This window comes from Corvus moneduloides, chromosome 9 (assembly GCF_009650955.1).
Source record: "Corvus moneduloides isolate bCorMon1 chromosome 9, bCorMon1.pri, whole genome shotgun sequence".
Lineage (NCBI taxonomy): Eukaryota > Metazoa > Chordata > Aves > Passeriformes > Corvidae > Corvus > Corvus moneduloides.
In genome coordinates this window covers 29,244,590-29,268,950 of record NC_045484.1, presented here as the reverse complement: position 1 = coordinate 29,268,950, position 24,361 = coordinate 29,244,590, and the positions used below count along the sequence as shown (strand labels likewise).

The following is a 24,361-nucleotide window of genomic DNA, read 5'->3' as shown; positions in this document are numbered from 1 at the left end:
TGAAGTAGAAAGCTGTGGTGGAAATTTATCAGGCGTTTTCCTCCAAATGGAATACACACTCCAGTACCCTACGAGGTCCATAGTACATGAAATTTTAACGGAATTGTTAATGTCTTTGTAGGTTTTATAATACCACAAAGAGATGTGCTTTTACCACAGCAGATAAATGCTAATGCCTGTAGCACACAATACTTTCCCAGTGGTTTGAATACGAGTCATCTTCCACTCTCTTGGTGAGCAAATTAATGGATCAATAAATTTTTCAGTATCTCCAGATAAGACTCTTTACCTTCACAAGCCTGATCAGTAAATTCACGATGTACAGAAGGGACCACAAACAACTTGTTATGTGGATTCCCTGAAAGGTTAGTCTGCTCTGAGAAACAGAAAATGTCAAAGGCCTGGGAGTTTTCAGATGTGAACCCACGGCCTGATGTGGGAAAGGTTTGTGGAAGATCCTAAAGGTCAGATGTGAGGGTCTCCCTTATCAACAAGGTCATATGTTAAGTTAAACTGAAACCAAGAGGAGTGTACTCCCTGGAACCACAGCACTCTGATTACAGTAAATGTATTTTTAAAGGGCAAGAAGTTTTAAAAGTGATGCCTAAAAGCGTATTTACCAGAATAAAGAAATATGTACATTAAAGAAGTTGTTCTCAGGTAATTTCCGTAAGTATTTCCAGTGGCATGAAAGTTAAAACTACTTCCAAACAAACAAACAATCAAATCTATTTGTAACTATTCCTTTATGGTTCCCTCTGATTGGAAACAATAATGATTTCGGTAGAGATTGACAAAAAAAAGTAAAACAAAACAAACATAGCTTTTCTGCATATTTTGAACTGGTAAACTTTGTATTTACTTTTGTTACAGTAAGAAAATTTTGCTAATTTTATCTTGTGCCATTTTGCTTTGGTTAAAAGAAATGATGATTCAGAGCTAATCTTTTAGGAGAGATACATGAGAAAAAGGCCATTATCTCTCTTTACAAGGGGAACGTGCCGGTACTAAAATACATCCTTGTCTTTGAGCTAAACAAACCTTGAGCAGCCAGACATGGACTTAGAGAAGCTTGAGAACAGAAGAGGAAATTCCACCAGAATTACTTCAGCCCTGTCAGGTTTTTGGTTTTGTTTTCATTTCAGGAGGAGGTTTTGAGCATGTACAACCTCCCTTCAACCTCCTCCTACCTGGGTTATCTGACAAGTTCGAGCTCCTTAATCTGCAGGGCATCTCAGCGCCCTGCTTCCCATCCTTCCCTGTCAGCTGTGACAGGCTCTGATGCTCCTCCTGGAAGCACACACTGTCCAGGGAGGTCCTTCCCTTGGGATAACAGGATGCACTGTCAGCAGCTGAGGCTGTTCCCCTGTGGGCAGCACCCTGAAGCAATGTTGTAAATACAGCTTGAGCTGAGTTGGTGCAAGGTGTGATCCTGTGGTGTTTTTGGGCTCCTGGCAGGGATTGTGCCTTGCCACTGATGCTGACACCATGAGATGTGTAGGAAGGAATCTCCCACTAACCAAGACCATTCCGGCTGCAGTTTGCTTAGTGGCTGAATATCACCTTCCTGGTAGGTGGATCTACACTATCCTGATTAATTAGAGGAAAGCTGAGCTGATGCAGAGTGCTCCTCCTGAGTCCAGCAACACTGAATGCTCATTAAAACAAGCAAATCCCCCAACTCTCATTGGAACATTTTTCCCATTCCCATTTCCCCATGTTCAGGGACACTGGTAAGATTCAGGGTGGCAGAAAGCAAAGCACTTTCCCGGGACATAACACCACGGAGCAGTTCCTGGGCAGGGTGAAGTGCTTTGTTTTGTCTCCTTCTGAAGCTACACCCTTCCAAGAGACTCCAAGAGGTGCAGGGCAGGAGAGAAACTCAAAGGAATGGAGTGGGGGCTATCTGGGTTCCACATTGGTGCAGCGAGCTCCTCACTCCCTCTGCACAGACACAGGAATGAAGGACACTCTTCTGCTTTTTGTGATGTTATCACACTGCTAAATATAACAAAAGCAACACCTTCCTTTTTAAAAAAGGCAAGGTTAGACAAGTGGTCAGGGAAATAAGCTCATATTCTCCCTGCGGCCAGGTTTCAGCATTATTATGCAAATAGAAATTGTCTTATGCTTTGGATTCACCTGAGGGAATGAGCCCCAGAGTCTAAATCCAAAGGATTTCTCAAGGTGAGCACAAGTTACAAGTTCTGGCCTACGGTTTGGTGCAGTTTTGGAGGTCAGACTGTGCTTGTCCAACTCCAGCCAAGACCTACCCAGGGATTCTATGGTTCATTTCTTAAAAAAAACCAAAAAACAAACGAACACAGTTTTCCATGGACTAGACACTTTCACCAGTAACTCACAGAAACACTTTTGCCTTGCAAGAAACATATCAGCAGAAGATAACTTACTGATTTACTTTGTAAATGTTGTGTTTTAACAAACATGGAAGCCTGATACTGGGAATTGATGATCTCTCTCTTAATGAATGTTAAACGATATATAGGCCAGTGTTATGAGGCTCCCATCACAACAAAAGGCCCCTTTTATTAATGGCTACTTTATCATTTAAAACATGCATGTTGTTACTTAAAATGGCAAATTGCTTTGCACTGTCCTTGAAGTGCATTGCATAAATATTGTATTCAAGCCTTAGCTTACACTTCATAAATAATTTATTTTTAAAATACCCTTCCACGAGACCACCAGCTGGCAAGATGTTCAATTTTCTGGTAAAAACATGTATTTATTGCAAGTCTTATTTTAACTTGTTGAAGATTTGCTAAAAGCCACATGTGACAGATGTTGTAAGAACTGTATTCAACCCAAAACCTCAGGAAGCTGAAAGCCTCATTCTCCTGGTAGGTTTTGTACCTCTGCATAAGCAGTTTCATTTGCAGGGGAAAAGCTGAAGTCTATTCAAGGAAGCTTTCAAGAACTATTTTCTGATAACCCAAAAATGACTGATAGCAGATTATGTGATGATCAAAAAAGTTTATAAATTTCATTACATTTCTTTTCACTACAGTTCTTCCTCCACCATTTCCATTTCATGTTGCTGCATTTAAACTGCTGTACAAACTTGTTCAAAGTGCTTGACATTAAAAAAAAAAAAATCAAAGGAAATTTCAGATAATTAACTTTGATGAATGAGCATATTTTAATTCATGTCTGGTAATATTCTCATTAATGACATGTCTGCTTAGGACATCCATTAAAAGTCCATTAACTTAACAGGGAAAGTCTAATAAAGTTATCCTGGAAATTTTCTGGTATATTAATGTTATGGACTTTTAATGAATATCTGCTGTAGGAACTGCTATTAGAAAGGCTACTATTCTAATTAAACTTGGGCTCTGAAAGTGAAAAAAAAAGTATAAGAGAACAACAAGCAGAAGTAGCACTTTTTTTGAAAATGACTGTAAGGGAGATTGGTACAGGTCACAAATCATGCTATCAGTAACAGCTATAAATTACTATATTGTAGCTTTTTTTTGTAGCCTGCCATCCAATATACCCATATTGAGTGTGTCCTTCATGTCATCAGTTGCTGGGGCTCCTTTTTACTCCTTTCTTGTTGAGACTGAGCAGTACAGAAAGGCCTTCCAGGCCTTTCTGAAGGGTAGGAGATGAAAAATTTAAACACAGTTTCTCACAATAATGCAGAGTAAAGGATGCACTTAGGAAGTCTGTTCCCTATGGGCATCCAGCCATCTCAGCAACCTATTTGAAGCTGCTGACATTCACAATAATACAGCAAAATATCTTTTTATATGTATGTATCTTTTATTCATAGAATCAGAGAATGGGTTGGGTTGGGAGGGACCTTAAAACTCATCTCATTCCAACCCCCTGGCATGGGCAGGGACACCTTTCACTAGACCAGGTTGCTCCAAGCCCCATTTCTCTCTAGATATATATTTATATCTTTTATATATACACATAAAGCTTTTTACTAATATGAATATATATGTATATTAAAACCCACCCTGATATACCTATTTTTTCATACTTATCCTTCACCAAATCTTCCAAACCAATCATTTTCCAGAAACTGTCATCCCAACCTCTATCTGACGTGTATGTCCACTTGCACACTACTGTACAGAGGGACCTAGAAAAGAGACAATATAGGCACAGAGTCAGGCAAACGAACACATTTGGGTTTAAACCTGTGACTAGAAACAAGCTCCTGCAAAAGGATCTCCTCTCCACTGGTCAAAAACTCCAGCAGAATGCTCACATTAAAAAAAATCTGGTTACTGTTTGGAGTGCACGTCTTGAGGACCTTAAAAGGACCTTGTGTTTAAGATTCTTCTCTGCTGAAACAACTCCTGGTCTGGCCACTTCACTGCATAAATCAGTCAAATAACAGGCTGTGCATGTGCCTGGGGGAGAGGAGGGCAGGAACACAACAGCTCTCGAGCAGGCAGCTCAGAGTGCTGCCTTTCCAGGCTAAATGGCTGCTTTGCACACAGTTTGTCCTTAGGAAAACGTTGTATTACTACTTCTGTTACAACTGAATTACAATTTCCAGGAGATCTGGATGATGGGGTCACATGCACAAGTCTCATTCCAGAGAAGCTGATGTTAAACTCTGCTGTGCCAGGACAGCACCACAGGGCACAGGCAGGAGCAGAACATACACAGAGGACAAGAGCACTTGCAGGAAAGTCTGTCCTAACACACACAATGGTTTTTATCAACATCCCCAACCTCATTCCTCCCCAAAATACGAACTGTGTTCCTGATGATTTAGTATTACATAGACTGTTTTCTGTCTGAACACTAAGAATCACCTCAAAAGATCAGTATTAAACTGTGCTTGAAAAGTCAGTCAGCTACAAGGTATTAAGAATGCTAAATACCACTGCAAACTGCAGCTCTGCGTAGTCCTGGGAACACCTCAGTGCCAGCAAGTGCAAGACAGCTCAGATGCATCTCAGGGAAACACAACATCCTAACTGTTCTCAAAGAGGAACCCTGCTCAGAGGTGGATTTTCTTTGATGTTTTACAAGACAGCTTACTTGTGACTCATGTTTAGCCAAGGTGAGCTTACACAGACATATTCTCTTTATTAGGATGGTACAATTTGAACGTGTATCTTCAAAGCAAACTCAATTTTACTGAAGCATTTGACTTTTTCTTGCAGTTTTGCATAAGTAAAAACCAAATAAAATTTCTCTCTACAAAAATTATTTTTTGGAGTAAAAGGAAATCTTCCCTTTCCTCCAAGTCAACTACCCAGGGACTGAAATATGAATCACAGAATGGGATGGGCTGGAAGGGGCCTTAAAGCTCATCTTGTTCCAACCCCCTACCATGGGCAGGGACACCTTCCATTAGCCCAGGTTGCTCCGAGCCCCATCAAACCTGGCTTGGAACAGAAAAAGAGAAGCTATTTTTATTTCCTATCTGCCAAATCAAAGTTAGAGCTTATAGACACTGATACTGCAAACAGAGTAAAGGCAAACAGGAACAGGAAGAGCCTTTCCACAGACCTGGAAAACTATCTGGGACTCGTATTCCATGTTTTGGGGGTTTATAACAAGAAACAACATTCGCTTATGTGACACTGAGCAGAAGATGGGATGATTACATGGACTCTCTGAACTTCCACCTTCTCATCTGGGACAGAAATGTGTATTTTAAATGCTTTACGTTTCCTTCCATCCTGTTCTACCGGAGTGACCACATTTTTACAGCCAGAGGACAGGTGATGGTCAGTCACATCCCACTGGCTGTAAAGGTGTGTTGGTTGCTCTTTGCTACAAGAGAACAATTAACATTACATATTTTGGGGAAAAACATTAGTTAACTATTTATATCCTTCTAAATAAAAACAGTAAATAAATTAAGAGATCGTTTCAGGACTACTCTTAAAACAGTTCTGACATCCCCATCCCCATTTTTTTTTCTTCTTAATAGTTTAAGACTAGATCACACAATCACAACTCAGTGTCTGGTTTGAAAACAGGAAGAGCACATGACCTGTAACTACAGCAAGGACAATGTTGATAGAATAAATTCCAATTTCCAAGGATTTAAAAGCCAGACACAGAAATCTAATTAGGACCTTTGACAAAAACTGGGTGAATAAATAAATTCTAGGCTGAAGAAAATACTGGGAAAAAATAAACATTTTCCCTAAATCAGTTCAAAACTGTCATTAAAAGGAAAAATAAAGACGGGGTATTTGAAATAAAAAGCATTTCATCACTTTAGGAAAAATTTAGACATAAAGAGAGAAACAATAATGCATCAAGTTTTCCCAAATATGGGAAACACCAAATCATAACAAATTATCATCAGAACCAAATATGTCTTTTTCTAATTAGACTGAAGCTCTGAACTAATACCACACCCTGAAAAATGCTCCAAAGAACATGTTTGAAACAGCGGCCTGTTGTCCCACACAGCTCCCTCTGTGGAACACCAGAGCACACACACAGGCCCAGGGAATCACTGTGGATGGGGACACACCCGCCCCTGCCAATCCACAGAATTCCAGCAGATCAGAGGATCTGGCTGCACTGAACAGACCCTGTAAGTTTATAAATGCAAAGTGCTTACAGAACAAGGATAAACAGAGGAGTTTTGGTTGAATTTTTAACACAGTATGGAAAAGGAGCTGGGAAGGACAACTCTTCCCAAATGAATTGACTGGCAGATCTTCTAAGGGGAAGGTTCTGGTATGAAAACCAACCTTAGATCTGAGCTAAAACACTAAATCATCATGTTGGCAGGTTTTGATTTTCATGGCCACAGCAAGAAACTTAAAATGCTTCTTTTAAACATAGTCTGAGCATTTACACTTCTCTGGGATTCAATCTCCTCCTTCCACACTTGCTGCCACTCAAAAAGTAGGTGTTTAATGGAACAATATGGCTTTATACAACACCTTAATACCAAAGAAGAAGTGTTACACTGCAGAAAGGCATTCTGCTCTCCTAGATAACAGTTCAAGAGGAAAGGATTTCTTTGTGATGGCCATGATGGATTAACATCACCACATGCTTCAAAAGCACCTGGATGGGTTGAACTCAGACCCCTGCCCCCTTACCTGATGAGGTGCTCACTTTGTATGTCCTAGGGAGCTCTATGCACATGTAGAAAGAGCAGTTCATTCATGGCTTGTCACTGCTGAAGCCAATGGTATAGATGTATATTACATATATTATGGGGTTTTTGTGGGTTTTTTTAATATATACTAAATTATACGAAATCACTCAGAAATTCTCCTCCAGAGAATCACGGTGAAAAAGGGATAGCACAACTCTTAACTCAGGAAAACTCTATCCAGAAAGACACTATGCCGAAGAACCACCTGAGGAACCAAATCTTTATACCTATGAAGAAAGCCTCAACTATGAGAAAATTTTATATTTCACAGAACTCCTAAGTTTGAGGAGATGAAGGGCAAATATTAAACAGAAACAGTACTGATATCTGCTGTGGAATATTTCATTCTCCCTATTTGGCAGCGTTGCTTCAATTATTTGGCCATAAACACCAGACTTGTGCTAGCTGAAGCTGGATTAACTGGAAGGGTCGAAGCAAATGTTCCTCTTACTTTACTCCCAGGATCAGCTGGGTTCAGAGGTGCAGAGAACAGGCAATCCCAGAGGCAACAGTCCTCTCCCAACTGCCTAACCCACCACAGGATTTGAGGAGCCACAGCATGGAACCCCTCAGCAGCATGAGCCCTGTTTAGCCAGTCTGAAATGCCATGAGTTTGGAGACTCTTTTCCTCAAGCATATTCCCAGCACAATGAAATGAAAGATTTCCTTTCTCTGTTCAGAACAACACGTTATGCTTAGAATATTCCTACTGAAAAAAAACCCCAACCGTCATGCATGGAAAATCTTTATTTTATTTAAACCAGATTTTCAACAGGAAAATGATTATGCTTAGAGTTTCTTACAAGTTTCTTGCTAAAGACTGAATCGATGTGCTGAAGTCCTTCATGACCAGAATCTCAGTCTTAAAAACACAGAGAATCTGTGAACATGCACTTGTAATTCCCAAAATGCCGACTGGAAGCAACTAACCTGCAAAAGGATCTGGGGCAACTGGACTTGTGATCACTCAGGTGATCAAAGTTTGCTTCTCCATGGCTCTTCCCACATTATCCACCCATTCTGAGTATATTCTCTCACTCTGTTGTACTTCTTGGAGAGAAGGAAATCAGATACATTCATTGAAAATGGGAATTACTGCACGCTCAAAGTTATCTGCAGAAAAATGTAGCTAAAATATAGAAGTCCCAAAAAACTTCTCCACAACTATTTAAGAATCACCAGAGCTTCACACTTTGGCCCTTTCTTTGTTGGCACATCTCCCACACTCCAAAAGGGATAAAGCAAGCATGGGCATGATTCCCAGTTCTGCAGAGATCCTGCCCTGCCTGGGAGAACATCTGCTATGAAAATACTCCTGGAGGTTACTCCTTAACTGCAGCTGTCTTGTGGAAGTCATCCCTATTTTGAGTATAGGTTGATAGGTAAGTCCTATCAGCTAAAAGTTACTAAAAGAAACATTTTTTCCTGAAAAGTGACCTCATAAGGCATTTCTACATGGCCTTCCATTCCAGAGGGTTGGTACAAGATTAGTTAGCCTGGAAAATGAGTCAGTCACCAGCCTGAAAGGCAGAGAACCACTGGCTGGGGCATCCTGAGGTGAATGGCAGCTTTGTTCTCAATTCCAAAGCAAAAGGATCTGCTTCATTCATCCCAACTGCTCAGAAATTAACCTAAACTCATGAACTTAATTAATTTGTAGTCATCATTAACAGTGTAGCAGTTCAATCACTGGATCACTGAACTGAAGCCAGGTGCACCTGCCGAGGGCTGTGCCAAAGCTAAATGCTACAGAAGCAAGGAAAGGGTACAGTTAGATCCCAAAAGGAATAGCGTGCAGTAGGATAAAGTAACTCTCTGCGGTCTGTTGGGCAGATTTATTTAAAGCTACAAAGAATCAAAAGCTAAGAAAGTTTTATGACGTTGTGAACGCAAGAAGGAGACCTGAAACAATGGAGTGTGACTGTCCCAACATCAAATGCTTTTTCTTTTGTTGTGCAAACTTTAAATTTAAAACAGATTTTGAATTCAAATTGTAAATGGGGGCGTAGATTCTGCTCAAGTGAATGTCTCCACACTCCACATATTGACATCTGCACCAGGCTGCCAATGTCCTCCCAAATTATGCACCCCACAGTCTCAAGGCTTTTCACAAAACGGAGCAATTTACAGCTCTAGCGCAGTCACAGATCTGGCTGCGGTTTGTGCAAAAATGTTCCAGGCAAAAAAAATTTAATACCCAGCACACATACTCCCAGCATCCAAGAACAGAACTGGGCATGGGAGCTGCAAGAGCCTAAAATACAGTGGAGGTTATCACAGAGCAATAGGAAACATGTAATTATTCTCTGCTCTGTTATGGTAATGCCATATCCATTAATCCATGGCCTTTGAAACAGAACCAGATTGTTGGATCCACATCCACCACTGGCATTTAGGAAAAATGCCTCTGCCTGCTTGGTGTATTTGGCTGCTAGGGGGAAATAGGGAAAATTTGTCCTAAGGGAATACTTCTCAAGAAAGAGGAGAAAAAAAGTGACATCTGATCATTCAGTCTTGAAATATATGAAGTGTATGAGATGCTGCCCCTGTTGAGCATTTGCTGAAAGGAACCAGGGCAGTGGGTTGGGCTCAGGGTGGTGTAGGAAGAGCTGCCCCTGCTGTCCCTCAGTTCCTCAGCCCATCTCTGGGGCAGGTTGGTTGGAAAGTTCAGGGTGAGAGTGCCTGGGTGTGCCTTAGTTCACACCAGCCGCCTGCACTCCCCCTTCCTTTCCTCTTCAACAGCTCCTTAATTGCAGGTACACACAGCAAAACCTGACAGGGGCTGTTCCAGCCACCCAGCCATGCAAATCCCAAGTTCCTAACATTTACAACACATTATTGTGATTATTGCCTTTGACCCAAAGTCTATGAAATTCCTGCCTGCCCAAACCCATTGTCTCAGCAAGCCGTGCAATTTGACTCTTGCCTGAAAAGGGTTTTCTTCTTCCAACAAAACATTCAACAGGCCAAAAAGAAGACAGGTGGGGAAGCCTGTTTGGGACAAGTAGCAGACACATTCCAGTTGCACTCATGGGCCTCCACTTTCAGTCTTTGCATGTCTGAGGACTTAAACCTATTCAATAAAGGTAGCAAGGAAATGACTGTAATCAGCGTTAGCAGGTCTACGAGCTTCAGTCTTCCTATGCTCTGGGTAACACTTCAATTTATCATAAATAATTAAAAGGAGTCTGGCTACCATTTAGATTTTTTGAAGGAAGTTAAATATCACAGCAAAAGCAAAGCTTTCTCCCCACTTTGAAATCTTCACTAAAGCTGCAGAGAAAAAAATATTAATACAAATAAGAATGATCCAATATCATGCTGAAAGGCCAGTATTTGTTCACACTAAGGTTAGTGGCAATTTTGTCATATTTCAGAGGGGAAATAGGATTAAACTCCACATCTCAAACTTTAAAAGTTCATGTTCAAAAAATCACTTGGATTTTTTTCTTTTTCCTCACCATGAGGAAAACTGAGCATGAGAAAATTCCTCTTCAGTTTCAAACAAAAAGGATTTAGTAGAAAAGATTCCTCTTTCCAATAAGTGTGTAAGTTTGGTTGAAGACACCAATTCACAAAGCCACCAACCCAAAAGGCAGTGAACAGCCCATGACCTACAAGCTGCATACTTGAAGCTAACAATGATACTGGTATTTGGCTATATAATACCTTTCCAAACCCTTTCGAGTTTGGGGGTTTTTTTGTTGCTGCAAAAAAAAAATCGTATCAAAGTACTACATACGGTGTGAAGATTTCACAGCTTTTCTTTCAAAGCTGTGGTTAAAACATAGGTTTAATGATATACTATTCCCCCCATTTTTTCCTGAATACTGCTGACTCAAGGAACTTGCAGGGTCCTACCAAACTCCTTCCCAACGAACAAGACTAAATTTGGGGTTAAAAAATTTGTGGACTTGTAGTCAGCAGCTCTGCTGGCCTCACATGTGGAAAGTCAGAATTCTCACTGGACTGGTGGCACAGCTTTTATTGAAAAATATAAACCAGGTCTCCCTTCCCCTGCCATAAATCTCCCTGCCACAGCAGAGCCCATGAAAGAGCAACACTCTCTTTTAGGCTAGAGAGAGGCCCTTAGGGAATGGCAGCTACATCAAGAGCCCCTGGGGGACTGGGATCCATCAAAACTCTCACCAACAGGCGTAGGCATTACACCAAGATTTCCAAACTCATCCAGACAGGACTTTTAGGTCTTTTGTTGGGATACAGGGTGTAGGAGTTGTGATTCTCCTGAGCTCACACCACCCTGTGTGTGTGTGGAAGTCACTCAGCCCCCAGCAACAAGCAGCGAGCAGGAAACAAAGTCTTTCAATCAGCAAATCAAAAAGTTAAAACTCTTTCTGTAAAGGGAAGAAAGTATTAATTAACTCAAACCTTGCTCTAGTATTTGGTGTTCATGCTATAACACTTAGAGGGTTTTGGCTGGCTTTTTAAATCACAGATTTTCTAAGCAAGTCTTGCTTACTTAAAGGGACAGATTTTATTGTATGAAAAATACAATTCACATTTGCAATTTTCTACACCCACATCTATAATAATCTCCTCTGAATACAGCCACTCCCTGACAAGATTCCATGTTATATTTAAACTCTGGGTGCCACTTTGAAAGGAAAAAAATAAGAACAATAGGATCATTTTCAAAGCCTACATAGCAGCACAAGGTTTCAAAGCAATGAAGTGCTTTAAACTCTGGCATCAACCTTCTGACCATCCAACCAGAGCGAAGAGTGACCTCCAATTACCACCACAATAAGCACAGAAGTCTCTTGAGAAATGCAGAGTGTAAATGTTTCTTGTATTCCAAAGGAGGTGTGAGTCTGACATTATATTACACAGATAAATCTCAAACTTTGTGAGAGATTATTGGGAAAACCCCTTTTGTGACACTCAGACTCTAAGGATTAATTCACTTAAAGAAAATACTTGTTGGATGAGGTTCCTTAAAATTTAGTTTTTGCACATCTTGTTAAAGACATGGAAGTGTGCATGTGATACATAAGTATGGTAAGGAAACTGGCTTGTTTTATTTTTTCATAAATACACACACATGTTCGTATGTGTGTACACATGGAGATATTTACCTTGGATTGGGAGAATGCGCCTGTTTGTGTCTGCTGTAATCTATTTAAACCTGTCCTTTAAAAACACAAATAAATGCATCAAACACTGCAAATGTCAAAATAGTCATCCAACAGAAGGTGAATCACACTGACCACGATGAGATGATGTTTCTTCTACTGTTTCTAACAGAGTCCAGTTCTTTTTAGAAGTGTGTTTCTATTTAGAAACAGGCTATCAAAAGATGGGAAGACTCAAGAGTCTTGAATTCAGTTTTCTTAGAATTTATGTCACCAAACCTGGAGGGAACCACCCACCTGAAGTGCAATTTATCAAGTCATTAATCCCTTGTGTGCATCTAATAATTTCAGTGGATGCACTTAGTTAAACACGTTGAGTTGGACCAGAAAGTATAAAATAAGACCATTTTATCCACCCACATATGCCTCACCATGTCATGAGGCAAGGGGAGGCCAAGAGTCAGCAGATTGCTGAGTTTTTTATTAATTTCATTCTGTATTATGTTACAGACACCCAACCAAGATTCAAGCCCATTGTCTTCAGCATTGTTGAAAAACTCATAATGAGACACAGTCCTAGACAAAAAAATGTATTGTCTAGACAAATCAGACATAGCATGTGGGGCTGGAAATCTTAATCCATTCCCTTAAAAGATGGCAAACAGAGGCAAACAAAATTGAGGGATTTGGCTGAGGGTCAAAGAGTAAAACCTCATTCAGACCCTTGAACTGAATCCTGAACTCCAGAGGCTCAGTCTAGAGACTGAGACCCAAACAGAAAGACACCATTCAGACACTGATGCTGAACGTGTTAAAAATCTTTCTATGGACAACTATAGCTTAAATCTTTAAATATGAGAGGAACAAAAAAGTGTGCATATATAAAATTGAATCACTGTTTTAAGTAGCCACTGTTTTAAATTTTATAAGCTTAATAAATGGAGGAGAGGTTATAAAAAAAACATTATTCAAAAATGGCAAAGGAAATGAAAAGCAAAACTGGAAATAGAGCCCCTGTCTCCAGCCACTGCAGTCCAGCAGCCTTGGGACATTCCTCTTGCCTTCTGCAACATCAGCAATGTTTCAGTTCCATTTAATCAAAAAAATATATTCTTTCAAGCTCAGTATTTCAAGCAAACCACTCTGCAATAGGAAGTCAAATATTTATTTCAATTAAGAGCTTGTATTTAAAAAACACATTTTCTCCTGTTACCTTCTGGCGGTTAAATATGACACAATTAAAACTGGAAGTATTGGTGCACAGAGCCAGTGAACAGCCTCCTCTGGAAGTCTGAGCTTGAGCAAATTTACCACAGCTCAAAGCTTCACCAAACACTCAAGGAAGCTGGTGAAGAAATTAAGCAAAGGCTACAAGTCACTGAGAAAAAGGAAGCTGGGTCTCAGCTCCCTCCCCTCTGCGTGGCTTTGGATAGAGTCAGAATATTCCTGTCAGCAACATCAGCTTCTCTCAGTACAACACTGGCTGCACATCCACATGTGCATCACCCAGCACATCTTCCAGCCCCAGTCACTGCCCCTGCCACGGACACACGGCCACTGCATTATTCCAGACTTCCTTATTCCACAGGGAATAACATGGGCAGGCTACAGCAAGATTGCAGTTATTGCTTCATGACCCTGTATCATCCCTCTGGGTGAAAAGCAAACACAGGACATGCACATGGGAGCAGAAGGACTTGGGGAGTCTTTGGCTCTTCCAGCAGTTTGGGAAGGGTGGCAGATGCTGAGGGTGCTGCCTGGCCAACACCATGTGCACAGTGACACTCCAGACACCGACCAGGAACACAAATCTCCACAGGATCAGGGCTACACTTCATTATGTGGTTTCTGCTGTCTTCGTATAATTGAGTAGAATTAGAGTGGTGTGAAAAAACCCCACCCTTACAGCCCTACCCGTGGTATTTTGAGAGACGGAACTGTTGGTCCAGAAATCTCTTCACACGTTCGCTATGAAGACGCATTTTACTAATTCATGAGTAAATAATGTATATATTCCTAACATCAAACTGTTGATAGTCTAATTTAGCACAGTACTTGAACACATGTGTGAGTATAAAGTCCTGAAGAGCTGTCAGTGGGGTTAATGGGAGTTTTTACCAGCTTAGTCAGACTGTGCTGAACTGGAACCTCGGCTGTCATGCACTTGTGGCCAGACAAAGCCTAAGTGAAACCAGAACAGAAGCAGGGAAATTGCCAAGAGTACTGCAATAAAAGAAAGTCTTAATAACTGCATTTTGATGGAGGCTGATCCCCTTTCACATGCTAAACTCGAATATTGAGCCCTCCTTTATTCAGGAAAACCACCTTCAAGTCTTACTCAAGTCTGGATGACAGGATACAGCTGCCCCAGGCACCTGAATCAAAGATGCACACTACAGATTCCTACTCAGGCAATGAGCTGTGTTGGTACCTCCCACCACAAAAATCAGTTCTGTCAGCGTAAACTCTTAAAATCATAAAGTTATTCCTAAACACTTTATATATTCAGTCAAAATTTAGTCATTAGCATCAATTTTTGAAAACATGTTTTGTTAGATTTTAAGGTGATTTAAATCAAAGGAAAAGCAAGATGGGTCATTTCACATACATCATATATGTACAGTATGCTTGTATTTTAATATTTTAAATGACAGCAGCAGTGCATCTATTTCTAGAGCATCTTTAATTAATAATAATTATGGTTTGCATTTACAGCCCTTTGTAATTGTATTTATCTAAAAAAGAGGGTAATTTTTTAAGCAAATCTCACAAAGCCAAGGCATCAACAGTAGTATTTGGACAGCTGCAGGATTTCAACAACCAGCCAAAGAAAACCCCACCAAGGAGTTCTGAAACAGGTAACAGAAGTGAGTAAATGAACACATAAATTTCCATAAAGTAAGAATGAAAAAAACATTTCAGCTGCTTTACGTCAGCAGGGAGAGGAATGGAGATCAATGCAGAAAATAAGGAATGCTACAGAGTAGATAAATCAGGTGTCATTATTCCTCAGAATGCAGAAATAAAGACATTCAAAGAAAAAAGGTACTGCTGGGACCAAGAGAAAATAAAAGAAAAACAAAAAAGAGGCTACATTACATGGATACCTAGACTGCTTCCAGTCACAATAACAGAGAAATAACATAAAGGAATACAAATGCTCATGAACTGAGCATGATTTCAAAGCACTGTCCCCAGAAGGATGCTAACGTGTTGTCAGTTCTAGGATTCCTCTCTCCCTCTGTTTCCTCTGAAAGCATCTCTGCTGCCACTGCCAAAGAGAAGGGACTGCACTAAATAAACTTCATTTGACCTGTTCTAACAACCAACCAGATCAACCCATGGGCTCTTGGGAGAGTGGCTAAAAGAAAGCTGTTAATCTTTATTTTCAGATAAAATAAAGCTCCTCTAATTTCAGATGCTTTAGCCTGTTACACAAGGAAGGTGAACATGATTGGTTTTTATGTTCATTTAAATCTTAAAAACAACTTCACCTGGGAATGCACATCCCCAGAGCTCTCAGAGCCAGAGCTCAGCCTCCCAGGTACTGCCTGAGCTTGTCTCACACTGAGCACTGGGACAGGTGAGGCTGAACCAGCAGGGTGGAGTTTTACCACTGCTCTAAACTCTAATGAACCCTTTCATGCGGCCCTAACAACACTAAAATATTTGTCTTTCCCTTTCTTGGAACTTGAATTACACTGCACTACTTGCAGAAAATACACTCACAAATGCTGCAAGCACAGAGAAGAATGGACTAAAAGTCAATTCAAAATCTCTGTGTTAGATGCCTTTAAAAAGGAATGCTTTATTCCCTCTTTAATGGTGTATATGTTTCTAATGAAACAAAAACCAAAAAGAATTCCCACATTTGTGTTTTACCAAACTAAACGATGGAATTAAAAAGATCACTGTTCACAGAGAGCCTCTACATTTTTATTTGAGAGAAATTAAGAATGAAATTTCTAAAGGCCATTTTGTAAACTATTTATTTATGAGCTTGGCCCTAAAGAGACGTGGGTGTGAGTAACTTGACCTGAACAAAAAGTGTCTCTGACGTCAGCTGGGGCATTTCTGTAAGTCACGTGTCTGCATAAGCAACTGCAGGATTGTGCTTGGCTTATCCCATATGGATTTTCCTTGCTACCTCCACAGTTAGGTCAGCAATATCAGGCTGCACATTCTGCCATTTTCATTGCTGCAAAGCAGTTTGCACCCTCACAAAGAAAAGCACAAAGAAAATCAACTCCCTGGTGTCCAAAAATGGCCCTAGAGGTGAAAGGCCAGCTTTCACTGCTGCAAGACCCAGAGAGAATTCCCAAGGTCTGAATTTAACTCAGTTCTCCTGTCCTGACTTGCCATGGATGGTGTGGGAATGATGAGGAGGGACAGCATAAGACTTGTTGGCCTGCAGAAATCAAAGATAGGAAACTCTGGACTGCAGCTGTGAAAACCAGAAAGAAATAAATAAACAAATCTGCATACAGATCAAAAAATAACAAGTGCCACCTAAAAGACAGCAGTTACTTAAGGAGAATTTTCTGGATACCAAATCCATAGTACTTGAACAGTCTGAAGATGCTTTTGTCATATGACAAATGCTGCCAGCAAAACATTAGATGAAAACTCCTCTGGTTGGACTGACCTTGATTTTTCCAAATACACTGTTTCTTCATAATCAGTGTCAACTAATCAATAACCTGCTAGAGGTTTTCAAATGGTTCTCAAACACCATTTTCAAACCGTTCTCTGTGTTATACTGAAAGGACAAATTAAATCTTCTGGGCCATAGGTGGCCAAAATGTTCACAGAAGGAAAATGAGCAGTGTAAGAAGAACAGTTCCTCAAACATTCCTACAACCAACAGCCTGTTCATACCAACATGCTTGGACAGCAAATAAAGGACCCAGACCAGCAGAGCACTTAAGCACAGGCTTTAACTTTAAGCACGGGCCTAAGTGCTTTGCTGGAAAAGGGCCCAAAGACAAGAATGAGCAGAGTTAACTGAAAAGCCCTTCAGTGCTGGCCTGACTGCTTTGTTTGTCCATTCCAGTTGCTAGTAAACACACCCACCTCACAAGAATAGTGACCTGGTACGACCAATCTCTGCACTCAGGGAAGTTCCAGGAACTGGAAAGGCACTGCAAGACACACTTGGGATTTAGGCTACTTAAAAGGCACAAGTAGAAGTAGCATCTCCACATCTTGCAGGAAAATCCACGTGAGGGCCCAAACCATTGAATATTCTTTTACCACACAAGCCTGGCTTGTCCTGACTCATCCACCAGCTTCACAGACCATATTTTGGAGACCTCATAAAGAGGGCACAAAATGCTGCCATAGGACCCGTGGCTCTTCTTCCTGTCTCCCACTTGTGAAGGAAACCCAAACTTGAGCAGATAATTTCTGACTCTGGGCCTTGGGAATGTGGCAGCCTTTTTTACTACCTCCACCTTGGTCCATTAATAACATTTTTATATGTATCAAATTTACCCCCAAAATTAAAATGAAAACAAAGTTCCCTAGAATATCTTAAGCAATGTGCTCAAGTTAAAAAAAGAACTGGAGTCCAAAAATGGAAAGATGATTAGGGAGGTAGGTGAAGTTTGAATGAAACAATAATAAAAAGCCCTAAGAACACATCATATATTCATAGTTCTTGAATCATTAAGGCTCTGCATGACAGCTCTCACAAGCACCAGTATGGCAAATTCACTGACTTTTAAGCAGGAGTGAAAGTGGTTAAGCCCTAGGACAAATAATTTGAAAATCTCAGCACAAGTCTGATCTCAGAGAGTTTAAAGGAATGCAGACTGCCCAAAAACACAGCAGCTGTTTGTTTTTTCTGCCACCTTTCCAAGGTTCATGTCTGGAGTGAGGATAAACAGTTCTGAAAAAAAGTTATGTGGAGTTCAGACTTTAAGAAAATAAAACATCAGACTAGTATTTCTTGCAGAAAGAATTAAAAAAAAAAATCCCAAACCTTAAATTATTCAGCCCTGAAAGTTTTCAGGTAGAGCTCTGAGGAGCAGAGGTAGATGGCTCGAGGCTTCAATATATTAAAATGCATTCTCTAAACCAGTCTGCATTTTCAAAACCTTGGCCTGATGTGGTTTTCTTGAGCAATATTCCTCCAAGCAGAGTTTCACATTTAATGAGGTAAAACTGTAGTCCCTATTTTATGCACATACACACAAATAGAGGCCCTTTCAGATAAACCAACAAGCAAATGAGATAGTGGATGAAGCCTGAATCAGCCTGAAGTGATTTCCATCAGCACAGCAGGTAACACAGTCACAAGGTTAATTTGTGCTAGTTTGGACATCATTCTTTATATTCTACCTCCTCCTTTCTCTGTTTGTGCCAAAGCAAATGAGCACCTACTTTAATTACTTAATACGTCTCTTGATAGGTTGGGCAATCAGAAATCTCTTAACATTTTAGTAGGTATAAGTTTCCTTTGATCCACATTTAAAGAGAGAACCTGAAAAAGAAAGAAGATAGCAGGAAATGTACTTGGGTAGATTACCAGTGGAGCTAACTGGGGTGAATAAGGATTGTCTGTGTGGTTCCAGGCAGGTCAGAAATAGCAGGAAATAGCAGGCACCATGTTGAGATTCAACATCTGTTTATGAACTGTCCTTATACACAGAATGAAGAGCTGCTACAGGACAAAATATACAAACCCAGAAAGTCTTAAACAAACTGGAACCCCTCTGGAGAGCTTCCCTGTTAGATTTACACCTGATGCTACTGGGGCAACAGCATGAGGGATGGTGAGCACTGAAGAACTTGTCTTTGTGACACACACTAAAATTTTATATATATGTTTATATATCTATATTTATCTCATGGGCAGCATGCCCCAAGATGGCACATGAAAGAAGCCATTCATGAAGGAGACTAAATCCAGACTGCACATGTGCCCACAGAGCTTGGGGGTGGAATAGAGGGCAAGAATGGCACGGGAGGGGATGGATATGAAAAACAGGTGCCAACAGTGTATCATGCTCTTACACATTCCCTGTTTTCCCTTCTTTATAGGGAGATGAAAGCATTATGGACAGATGCTGTGTACAAGGAATTCAGGACAACACCACACCTAGTTTTTCCATGAAGCCAGGAAGAACACTCAATTTCTTTCCTGAAAGTAAAATTACATCACAGTGATTCTTTTTCTCCAAGGAGTCTGTTTGAGGTATTTTATATACAATGACAAACCAGCATCAGAAACTCCCAAACAGTTTCATGGAGGGAAGCTCAGAAGATGGAAACCACAGGAAAAGAGTTTTCTTTGTATTTTGTGGCATGTTCTCCCCCTCTTTCAGTTTTAATTAAATATGAGAACACCTTATTGTGCAGATCCAGCTTCATTCCTCAGAAGAACAAGGTCACCTTGGAAAATGGGATTGAACGGAGAGGAGAGTATCTAAATAGTTTCAAAACTATTTCAAACTACAGTGAGTGAAAGTTGAAGTTATTTCTCTCATCCTAACTCCATGTACTATGTATGAATAAATGGAAGTGGGCTTTGGGGGTGGGGAGAGTTTTGGATATAACAGGCAAACCTCTCTGCACATCCTCAAACTCTTCCCAGCCACCTACAGCATGAAGAGTTTGTCTACTTTCTTTCCCACTTTGACAAAAATTCTTTGTGCATGGATACTAGAGGCAATAGCTGGGTCACCTCCCATCAATTCTCATCTACTCCAACACTGGCATATGGATTCTGGGAGTGACTCTGGGACAGCCCCAGCCTACCAGGGAACACAGCAATGGGCTCTCTGAGGAATGCCTGTGCTTTCTAATCCACTCTCAAAAGAGTCCCAGGATACATCCACAATGCAGAACAGCAGCAGGCTCAGAACTCAGGCTAACAAGTCTGAGACAAGAGCACTAGAAATAAAACAAAGTGGACAAACACGGGTTTAACTGAGATTCCCAGCTCCAGTTTAAAGCTGAGTGTCAGCAAGCTGACATATTATCTGAAGTTACATAATAGTAAAATATAAAACATATAACTTCCAGAACTTCCCCTTCACTTTCAAATTAAACTAACAGCCATGGTGAAATCTGAAATTCCAACTCTCCTATCCACAGGAGAATTAAGTTTCCTATGCATGCAGTGTCCAACAACCAAGAAGCCTAACTCCAGTCATCCCTGCTGGATCACACTGCAAGCATTATTGTTTCATCTGTTTCTCTGAAGTCAGAAAGTCAGAATCCTACCATCGACATTTAATTAAAGAAGGTAGTGAGAAAATAAACAACCTTTCTTGGAATGTCTTTGATTCCATAAGTACATATACATTTCATCCACTGAAGACTGAATTACAACCTTTCATCTAATGAACAGCTTAATGGAATGGCACTGGAATAAAGAATGGGGGAAGGCAAAAACAAACCCCTGGTGATTTCATATAACACATTATATATTTATATAATATCGGGCTGGCTATCTGGCAGCATCAATTTGCAAGCTGCAGTAAAAGTGTTCATCACCTCAGTGCAAGCAAAAGGCAGAGCCAGGCACTTACACCGAATCAATAACCAGATCCTACTGAGAGTTAAGCAGCAGATGGTCTATCACAATGAAGAAATGACAGAACACATACATAGAAGTGTCTGCTTTCTTCAGACACATTCTTGAAAGCACTGTATCATTGATCTAAGATTATTTTTATAGGCAGATGACAGGTCAAGCATAAAAGTGCTCTGTTTTAAAGGTTACGGAGTTGGCAAGCTTGGTATCACTGCCATGGACAAAGACTCATTTTCTTTTGAAGTCTTCCTTGTCAGGTTATTTACACTTCACAGTTAAAAGGCTCCTCTCTGGAGAACATGAATTCTAAAACAAATAAGAGAAAAAGTCCTAGGCGAGCTAATGCTACTTTAAAAAGATAATGTAAATCTACCCTGACACCATCAGTGTCATCCTAAAGCACGCCGAGAATTCCCAGTGAAAGTTACTAACATTAAGCAGATTTAGAGAGCCAGCCAAAAAAAATAAAGCAAACCTGTAGGTAAACTGCCCTCCAGGCCAAGACTGTTGTTACAGCCATGTATTACAGTGAGAGGGAGAGGAGGAACACTCCAGTGGTGAAAAGCATTTGTTTGGGAAGTCTGGAGGAAGAATTGGTCCAGAATAAATAATTTATAGTGTGACCTGTGAAAATGCCTATGGAATACGACACCTAATTCTCACTGCAAGTTAAGATAGAAAGCTGGATGCCCAGCTTAACACTTAAAGAACGTTACCCTTCAAATTATATGGCTCTTTTCCCAGCTATAAAATAACAATGCCACTTTCTTGCTTAAGAGCACATTTAAGGGCTGAATTTATTAAGGTTCTTTCATATGCAAGGTATTACAGAGGAGTAAAGGTCTGGAGGTTTTTTTAAAAACAAAAAAAAAGAAGGAAAGACAAAAGAGCCCCTTATGGGATAATAAATTTCTGTGAGTTTTAATACTTCTGAGCACTGTATGTACACACACAATGCACAGACTTCATGCTACATAGCTTTCTTTCCCTTCCCTGGATGAGAACGCCCCTGGAATGTTATTGTTTTCAGGGGGGTGGTTTTTAAGAATTTACTGTGAATACATGCATTATATATGTGCACACCAAAACACTGCTGGGGCTGTAAATGACCCAGGAGTCCATAAACATGGCTATTTTCTTATCTGGTTCAAATTTATGCAAGGAAGCAATTGTTACACAGCTCTGGCTGAACAGAGACCCAATCTCACAAGGGACAAGGGGGCTTTCCATGGGGTTTCACATAAGGAAGAGTTCAAAGGAGATGACAGATTGTTTATTACATCCCTTGTACCATGAGGGTCTGATCCCTGATGGTGTTCACAGGAGCTAATGCAAAAGAAACACCCTGAACACCCAGCCTGGATCTGAAGAGAACTGAAATGATTGTAAAAAAATGAGATCAAGAGAACTGAAAGACAACAAACTCCTCTGTGGTTTCTGTCTCATTTTTCCTCAGAATTTAAGGCTGTAATACCACAACTTCCTTCAATACTCCCCCCCAGCCCCAGTGAAGCCCAGTTATCCAGTCCCATCGTTAGTGAGGATGTCAGCAAGAGGAATCTCAGACTCCCAGCCATCTCTTTATGAACTCTATTAAGGGGAGATTGTCATCTCAACCTCACAGAAGTTAATAATTACAGTGTTCTGCAAAAGTTAGTATCTACATTGCTTCTGCACAGGACCAACAATGAAATGGTTGTTTAAACACAGCTTCTTTGCTTCGATGGAAAACTGTGTGCACACCACTCCTCAGCTCAAGTAAATGTTAATGACTATTATGGAAAAATAAAAGACATTTTCTGATACACACAGTACAGTTCTTTAGGCGTCTTCTTAGGATGTCAGATAGGATTATCCTTCAGATAACCATTTAACTGCATTTTGAGACTGAAGAAATAAGACCTTTAACAACAATGAATATATGAACTCTGATTTTTTTTTTTTTATTATGTTTTTAAAGTGCTGGAGAACGTTTTAACCATCACACACATACTCACATACACACACACACACACTCTCAAACTACCACACTAGGCAAGATCAGAGCTTAACAGCCAACAAAACACACATTCAATCCCTGAGATCATTTTCCTGAAATAGAAAACTACATATGTTTCTCAAATTTCACATCAAGCCACTGCACAGCCCAAGCTGCAGGGGAGTAGGGAGCCAAGCCTGCCTTTGGGCTTGGGGGAGGAAGGACCTGAAACCAAGATGATTCCTTCCATATCACCACATTTCTCGTCCACAATCTCCACTTAACAAACACCCCCGTTTCACAGCATTTCTAGCTGGGCTTGCTTATCAAGCAGCCTTTGCTTTGTCAAATTAAGACACATTGCCTTGGATTAGTGAGACTCCCTGAGTTCACGATGACTTCATGGTTGGCTCAGTTCAGTGTCTCCGTGGCAAACTGCCAGGAATACATCCACTGCCCCCAATCCTTTCTATACTGACCTAGCTGGCTTTTGTTTTTTTGGGGTTTTTTTTTGTAGCAGCAAATGAACATAATAGAAAATGAAGGGCTAGATATTGTGACAGCTAATTAACAATCCTAACAACTTCAAAAAATAAAGTAGTAAATATTTGAAGATCTGAATGCAAGCCTCTGCAGTGCAACCTCTCAATGTATGTCCGAAGTTGTTGGACGGGGACAGTGCAGTTTTTCTTCACTGGGCAGATACAGTGAGACACTCTGAAGGGCTCCTGTTCTTGTGGAAAACACATTAAGCTTCTTTTGCTAATATTTTGTAAAGGGCACTTGTACAATAACAATAGCTAAAGCTTCCTGTTTGCCTGTGTGCTTCCTGGCTAACATTAACAAGACCTGCTGACAATTTTCTCCTTTAGCACACAGAACTCTTTCAGATTGCTTGGTAGACTCAAGGACATATCGTTTTTAAGTTTTTTTTAAAAATATCTAACAGTAATGGCCCACATCGCACCTGCCCTTCACAGTCCTGATAACTTTTCCAGCTACGCGTTTCCTATTTTCTGGATCAGTCTGTGTGTCACCAGTCTCCAAAGAACATGTTTTGAATTTATTAAAAGCCTGATAGCAGTAGAATTCTCTCATTTGGCAAACATACCATCACAGGGACACTTGCTTTTGGCTCTATGACAAGAAATGCATGGTACTTTGTCCAATCCACAAAAACACCATCCCTCCCCTCCCAACCAGCCTTTCAAGATAATTCTCCCTTCTCCAGAGACTTCTCTAAACAAGTCTGCAAGTCTGAAGTCTTGGGTTTCATGTCATAAACAGGACACAACACCCGGGTGCAATTCAGGATACTGTCACTGCCCCATGGGCTCAGCACTAATCACAACAGCTTTCTGCAGTATTCCCTAGGCCCCTTCTTTCCAGAGACAGGCCTGATTTTTAGACTGGGCATCTTTTGAAGTAGGCACAAAATATCAACAGGAATCCAAACGCCAGATCCCAGCCAAAGGGTGTCCATTAGTCACGGCAGGGCTAGGAAGGAAGGGAAGGGCAGCTGGCCCCAAAAAGTGGTGTCTGTGCTGCTGCAGTTACCACATCTCTCTGAAAGGATTGCCCAATCCTTGAAAAAGACACAGACATCCTTCAGATAATCGTTTAAC

The 24,361-nt window shown here is 40.6% G+C and overlaps 1 protein-coding gene across 12 annotated transcripts in view; it reads right to left on the bottom strand.

The window, feature by feature from the left end:
* Window positions 1-24,361, bottom strand: part of FGGY (FGGY carbohydrate kinase domain containing) — a 259,987-nt gene that overhangs the window by 80,295 nt on the left and 155,331 nt on the right. For all 12 annotated transcript variants that reach the window (XM_032117383.1, XM_032117385.1, XM_032117374.1 and 9 more), the window contains one exon: window positions 3,999-4,114. In XM_032117383.1, the coding sequence (XP_031973274.1) occupies window positions 3,999-4,114 (116 nt within the window). The remainder of the gene's footprint in view (window positions 1-3,998; window positions 4,115-24,361) is intronic.